At 48.0% G+C, this 7,011-nt stretch overlaps 2 protein-coding genes across 10 annotated transcripts in view; one reads left to right on the forward strand and one right to left on the reverse strand.

The window, feature by feature from the left end:
- The window catches only part of ZNF277 (zinc finger protein 277), a 114,947-nt gene extending 112,843 nt beyond the window's left edge, over positions 1 to 2,104 (reverse strand). The window contains exon 1 of one of the 3 annotated variants that reach the window (XM_040472212.1): positions 1,912 to 2,104. In XM_040472212.1, the coding sequence (XP_040328146.1) occupies positions 1,912 to 2,086 (175 nt within the window). In that variant the 5' untranslated portion in view covers positions 2,087 to 2,104. The remainder of the gene's footprint in view (positions 1 to 1,911) is intronic. The other 2 variants (XM_040472213.1, XM_040472214.1) reach the window with 2 other exon arrangements.
- A 172-nt stretch (positions 2,105 to 2,276) lies between these two features.
- DOCK4 (dedicator of cytokinesis 4) overlaps positions 2,277 to 7,011 on the forward strand; it is a 436,196-nt gene continuing 431,461 nt past the window's right edge. For 4 of the 7 annotated variants that reach the window (XM_040472215.1, XM_040472222.1, XM_040472221.1 and 1 more), the window contains exon 1: positions 2,278 to 2,631. In XM_040472215.1, coding sequence (XP_040328149.1) covers positions 2,595 to 2,631 — 37 coding nt within the window. In that variant the 5' untranslated portion in view covers positions 2,278 to 2,594. Of the gene's footprint in view, positions 2,632 to 7,011 lie in introns of all 7 variants that reach the window. The other 3 variants (XM_040472217.1, XM_040472218.1, XM_040472219.1) reach the window with 2 other exon arrangements.

Below are 7,011 nucleotides of genomic sequence, written 5' to 3' on the forward strand. Positions count from 1 at the left end.
CAATACAGATGTGTGTCATCTAGGAATATGTCAGAAAGAACACACAACAAACTTTTAACAGTCATTATTTTGGGAATGGACTGTGTGGTGGAGGAACTTCCATTTAACTTACACACCTCTGAATGGCTTCAAATATTTATAATGAAAAATTTCATAATTTTAAATAACTAATGATACCTAACTGTCCAACAATGTTTTTGGAAGAAACTCCCAATTTTCCTTTTTATGAGTTAATCTGTGGGATAAATTCACCAAGGATTTCATCTTTTTTTTTTTTTTTCAACGTTTTTTATTTATTTTTGGGACAGAGAGAGACAGAGCATGAACGGGGGAGGGGCAGAGAGAGAGGGAGACACAGAATCGGAAACAGGCTCCAGGCTCCGAGCCATCAGCCCAGAGCCTGACGCGGGGCTCGAACTCACGGACCGCGAGATCGTGACCGGGCTGAAGTCGGACGCTTAACCGACTGCGCCACCCAGGCGCCCCAAGGATTTCATCTTTAAATGTTAAACAGGGAGCCCTCCGAACTTTGAGAATCTGGAAAACCTTAATAGTATCTTACCACCAAATAAGAGCCCCCAAATGAAATGGTCAGGTGTGGGCATAAGTATTTCAAGTCAGGAGCCTATCAAAGATTTCTTTGGTAGAGGTATTAAAATAATTTCAGAGATAGGTAGTTCCACTGATGGGCAGTGGGAGGAGACTGCACTTTATCTCTGTGCTGAGATAAAAACTCAAAACTAAATGTCAATTTAATCGTGAAAACAAAAACAAAATAATCAAAAAAATCTCAAATAAGGCCAGAGAAACTTTAAGCCCCCAAACCATGTCAAATAGAAAAAGACACCTTGTTGGGGCACCTGGGTGACTTGGTGGGTGAAGCGTCCAACTTCAGCTCAGGTCATGATCTCAAGGTTGGCGAGTTCGAACCCCCGTGTCAGGCTCTGTGCTCACAGCTGGGAGCCTGGAGCCAGTTCTGTGTTTCTCTCTCTGCCCCTCCCCTGTTGGTGCTCTCTCTCTCTCAAAAATAAATTAACGTTAAAAAAAAAAAAAGAAAAAGACAACTTCTGTTAAATTACACAAGACAAAAAAGAAGGGAGGCGGGCGGGGATAGATGCACTAAAGGTAAACGAATAGGGCTAGGCATCCTCAAGACAATCAATCCCCTTGGCAGCTTTCAAAGTTTGGTTTATAATCTCTATAGTGGATCAGAGGGCAACTTCAAAGACAAGTAGCGTCAAAGTAGTTGCGATGATTTTCATAACCCCTTCAAATTTTCTCTGAAGCCATGACTGCAAAATACCATTTCCTTTCCTCTTTCTCGAAGAACTCAGCCTGGGTCCACATTCAATCCTGGCGATCGCCTGGGGCGGTCAAGAGCTACCAAAGAGGCTGTGAGAGACACTTTCTCTTCAGATGCCGCTCTTGCCAGCAATCGAATAAATCTGTAGAGTGGAGAGAAGTGACCAATCTGCAACCGGAAAACCGCCCGAATACAAGTAAAATATATCTCCCGAGGCCAAACCAAGCAAACCGAGGCGGAGGCAGGATACCGGAGAGGAGAGAGCTAATACCGGAGTTACAATCACACATGCGCGAACGTGACTTGACACACACCCACCCGGCAGCAAGCGCAAACCTGGGAGCTCCAAACCGAAGAAAAACGCTCAGGGAGCTTCTCTGGTCGCCGGGAAGCCCATTCCATCCCATTTTCTTTTCCCTACCCAGACAGCCGTCACCAAGTATCCGCTTCCGACCCCACACCGCCCCGCTGGGCCCCTCCCATGGATCCCTGGCGCTCAGGTGGCTTTAGAGCTGGCAGGCTCCTGGGGTTTGCCTGGCGGTCAGCTGCAATCCTGATCGGAGAGAGAGGGAAAAAGACCACTTACGGTTCAGTGGAACCGTACTCACCCTCATAACTGACACTCCCAGATTCGCTATGGTTGCTCTTGCAGTCCTCCTCCCCTCGGGCAGCAGCCCCCTGGGTCTCGGGAGCAGCCATTACAAGACAGACGAGAAAAGGGAGGGCAGCTGGGCCAGCCCGGAACCAATGGAAACGCGACTGGAGGCGAACCCCCCCCCCCATCACCGCGGGGTTCCTCCACGTCCACGCCTCGCCACGTTCTAGGCCAATAGGACACGGAGAGCGGCGCCTAATCCCCGCCCCCAACCGCTGTTGCCACGCCCCCTTCCGGGATGGAGCCGCCCAGAACTACAATTCCCAGCGTGCTGTGGGGACTCTGGGACAGGGAGGGCTGGAAGAGGCGCTGGCGGGCGGGGGTGCGCCGGAGAGTACCCTGGCTTGTAGCTTAGTTCAGTGAATCAGAACAATGACTGCGCCGCCGGGTCCCCAAGAGCGCGTCGGAGGACTGTGAGCAGCCGCCGCCGGGAGAGCGGCGGGCGGCGCACCCTCAGCGGAGCGGTGTCACCGCCGGGCTCGGGAGCCTCCAGCGCAGACCTTGCCTAGCGCTCACAGCCCGAGCGGAGCCGCGGGGCTTCAGCGTTGCAGCCGCTACTCGGGAGCTGTGCATTGTTGTGAGACGGAGAAGGCGCGGGGATTACAAAGCCGGAAGACCCCGGACCCCTCTTTAGCCATGTGGATACCTACGGAGCACGAGAAATACGGCGTGGGTAAGTCTCCGCGGGGCGAACTTTTATTCCGCTCTGGCCCGAGCGGGTGCGCATTTCGCGTCCTTGCCCCTGCGCCCCTCTCGCTCTGCCGGGCTGGAAATGCCTAATCCTGGCATCGCGCTGCGGGTTTGGGGCTTTGCCGAGCCGGCTCCGGGCAGTGGGGTATGCGCTGGGGTCTCGCCCTTCACCGCCCCATCGGTGCTCCCCGCACCGGCTCCCGGAGTGCCGGGACGGCTGGGGGAGCGCGCGGCCAGCCCTCCTGCTGCGGGCTCTGCCTGCGGAGTTTGGAGTGGCGACGGGGCGTGTGTGAGTCAAGTTGAAGAGGAGGGTGAACGGCGTTCCGCTCCTCTCCCTCCTTATCTTTCTTCCCCAAAGAGGGCAGTGGGCTGCAACGATTCCCTGGGGTGGAGAGAGAGACAACAAGTACTGCGCAGAGAGAACACCCCCAAAACAGAAGGGGAGGGGGGCGCAAAACCCTCCCTCCGGCTCCCTTCGACATTCTCGGAGTGCGGAATGTGGCACTGTCCTCAAAGGAGCCGCTCTGACAGACCGAGCCTGACCCTAGCTTCCTTCCTCCCTCCTATCCCGGGTTTATGGGGTGTGAGTGTTTAGGGGCTGGGGGGATTGGTAAATTTCAACATCTGCGCCTCTTTGGTCTTTGGAGGGGAACGGGTATTTCAGCAATGCTTTTACTTCTGGCCACCCTCTCGGCCCGGGGTAAGAGCGTTGGGGGTTGGTGGAGGACAGCTGTGGAGTGATAATGGGGAAGGGGAAATCAGAAAGCCTTGGGTCTTCGAGGCGAGGAGACAGCTTTTAGGAAAGCACTACCCTGACACTGGCTTTCGGAGGAGAAGGAACAGGGTAATGCTCGCTGTTCTGTGCAAAGGTGAACAACAAAGGACATTAATGTTGACTGATGAATACAGGAGTCTCCCTTCCTTTCCCTCCTCCCATTTCAGGCTGATTACAGTTCCTGTTTTTGTTGTTTGATTTCAGCTGGGTCGCCCCTTGACAGTTACTCCTTTTAAGGTTGTGGCTATTAAGAAGCCAGGCTCTCTGACAAGCCTGCAGCGGCCAAATGCAATTATAACCTCTCAGAAGGTTTAACAGGGAGAAAGCATTTTGGATTTTACTAACAGTCTTTATTCCCTATAATGCCCCGTTCTGCTGATTGGTGTACTTTTTCTTTTTTTAATTGGGTACAGATCTAGTGATTTAGACGATGTGTAGGTATCTGCTTCTGTTCTAAATTAATTTCCCTGTAATTTAGACAATGTGGAAAGCCTTTCCAGGGAATCTTAGTCATACGAGATTTTTTTTTTTAAACTTTGCATGGGGATAGGACTTTGGAGTCCACTGAAAGGACTGTAAGATTACACAAAGTCAATGAAAGCTAATGAGCTTTCTTTCTGTTTGTGACTGTTCAGCAAGACAATAGTTTGTCCTGGACCCACCTTTGGGAAGGGGTTCCAGCCTTCCCTCTCTTCAAAGTGTGATGGGAACCTTTGCTAGGCACTGTCCTGGCAAGGAGTAGATGTTGGTGGTTGTTATTTTCCTTCTGTCCACTCTCCCCCACCTTTTTGGGTAGATTAACCCTTGCTGGGAAAGACATTGCCTTTGCTGAAATGGTGAGGAACTGGAGTGTCCCCTTGTCACTGGGTTTAACACTCATTGGAAGAAACACAGACCCATCCAGCAACACTGTCCCGCTTGGAGTCGATCCCAGATGTTGCTTTCTTCCAAGTGTTAAATTATACAGATTATGGATGGGATTTATTTTCTTGATTTCTTTATGTGCCAGGTCACAGCTGGGTGCTGGTATTGATTAGTTTTTCTCTCGCCTTTCTTTATAAGCCTTGGGCAGAGGCTTAAAACACACTCTGGGATTTCCTGGAATGGCAAACCGGATATTATCGGTCAAATGTTTTGGGCTGCAGCAGACACCTTGCTTTTGGGTGGTTGTAATTTGGTTGCAGAGTAGGGGGAGATGGGAGGGTGAGCTCAGCGTTGGGAAAAGGAGGTTGAGATGAGAAGTGAGGACAGAGGTGGGTCCGCTCATTTATACAATACCACACATACAGGAATGTTAACCATCTTTTATTATTAATTTTTGAGCATTTGGCTTATGGAATGCTTAGCTGTTTTTTAGAATCCATCTGTTAAGCGTGTGCATTTGTGTGTGTGTGTGTGTGTGTGTGTGGTGAAAATTTTGCTAGGATGCTTAAGTGTGGACTTTATTTCTCACCATGGAGAGCACTATTTGTAGCTGTCTATGCTGCAAGTTTTTTGTTTTTTTTTAAACCTTGGTTAGTGCATGTGCTTTCTTTTCTAGTTTTTATAAATACGAAAGAAAAGATACTTTATAGACACAAATGTTTGGCTGATATCAGGTGTAGTAGTAATGTAATTCCTCATTCTATGAAATAAATTAGTCTTTGTAACTTGGAATACCTGAAGTTTTAATGCAAATTGTATATTTTTCCAATGATGCTTTTTATCCACCATCAATTATATATGAGATAATGATGTGTCTTTATGTTTCAGTTTCAAGCAACATTGTAAATATGGGCAAACTTTCTTAAATGTCATGCCGTAGTAAGATGTATCAGAGATAGAAATTCCTTTTCAAACCTGACATGTGGGCACCCTCCCCACCCAATTGGTGGATGGTTTTAAAACAATGTCTGCTTAATTTTATACCAAAGTGTTCTGATTCTAGGGAATTAGAAGATATAGTGATAAAGCTGTAGTCCTGAGGGAGAGGAGACCTTGTCTCTTTAAAAACATATTAGTAGGCACACATATTTTATCTTGGGAAATTCTGGGTAGCTCTTGGCCCAAAGCTAGACAGTGCTGCCAGCTGGGTGACCTTAGGTAAGTCACTTAACGTTTCTGTGTCCCAGCCTCTTGGTCAAATGAGATCAAGTTCCTTCCCGATATTCTTTAGAGCTCTTCCAAACAAATGTGTCCTTTGGTTAGAAAGATACCTCTATGGTGTAGAGATTGTTATAAAGAAAGACACTTCTGTTGTGACACATCCCGCATGGTTTTTAACCAGGATCAAAGGTAAGCAAAAGCTACCTGGCAGGCTGACAGAACCAAGGTGCTGGTTGTTCATTTTTCAATTTGTTTGATTTTCTCTCTCTAGTAAGAACTCCACGCGCAGTGCCAAAAACGTTCTTGGTAGCCCCCTCACAAATTTCCTTATGATCACTACCTGCTTCCCGCATGCCCTCATCAGACATCCCTCCCTTTCCTCCCTTAAAGGGGTGAGAATTAGTCACAGAGAAAGTTATGCTAGGACTGTTGCATATATATTTCTGTGTTCGTTTATTCAGCAGCCATTTCTGCACAGGGTTCCCAGGTGAGCTGGCATATCTCACTAAGCTGCAAACTGCACCTCTCAACCCCAGCCAGATGTTTTACATGTGTGCGCCTGGTTAAGCTTAGAGGGAGATTATGTGCTGGATTGATCAGTGCAGAAAATTCATGAGCCTGACAAGAAGCAAAACTCAGAACAAGCTGATCTGAAGGTTATGAGTGTCATTTTAAAAATGACGTATTTAGTACTTGTGTCATCGAGTCCTCAAAAGAATTCCTGTCCTCCATTTCTCTTGAAGTGTTCTGCTCTCATTCAAGTAGGAATCCCATTCCTTTTTAAAGCTCTATTTTAGAGGAAGCGATACCTTCTATTATTATATGGGATCTTTATGATACCTTTTCCTTGAAATGGGTGCTTTAATGGTAGCTTGTGTGGAAGAGTTGGAGTGAGTGTACCTGTCTTCTTAGCTGTTTTCAGTTTCTTAGGTATTAGTGTCTTAAAATGTTTCCTCTTTGTGGTACCATGGTGTATCCACATAACATGTATGGATAAATAATGATAGGCTGCCTGAAATTGTGACATTTAGAGTCTGGCACAGGATTCTATTTTTTTTTTAATTAATTTTTTTGAGGGTGGCGGGAAGGGCAGAGAGAGAAGGAGAATCTCCAGCTGTGGGGCTCGATCTCCTGAATCATGAGATGTGACCTGAGCTGAAATCAAGATTTGGTTGCTTAACCGACTGAGCCACCCAGGTGTCCCCAGGATTCTACACTTAAATGGAAGGTGAAGAGGAGTGACTTATATCCTTAGGCCAAGTACCATTGAAGAGCTGTGCAGGCAGCAGGATGGCAGCTGATGTCCTTGAGCTGGCGGCTGCCTGTGGGAATGGCATATACACGTTTCCCTCTTCTGGTCATTCTACTAAGTGAAGATTATTTCACGAGGCCCTAGAAACACAGAGGTGCTGCCTTTCCTCTCTTTATTCTTGTTTTTTTTTTTTTTCTGTTTCCCACGGTGGGCGGGGGGGGGGGGGGGGGGGGGGGGGGGGGGGGGGGGGG

The sequence above is a fragment of the Herpailurus yagouaroundi genome, unplaced genomic scaffold (assembly GCF_014898765.1).
Source record: "Herpailurus yagouaroundi ecotype Mexico unplaced genomic scaffold, PumYag 100, whole genome shotgun sequence".
Taxonomy (NCBI): Eukaryota; Metazoa; Chordata; class Mammalia; order Carnivora; family Felidae; genus Herpailurus; species Herpailurus yagouaroundi.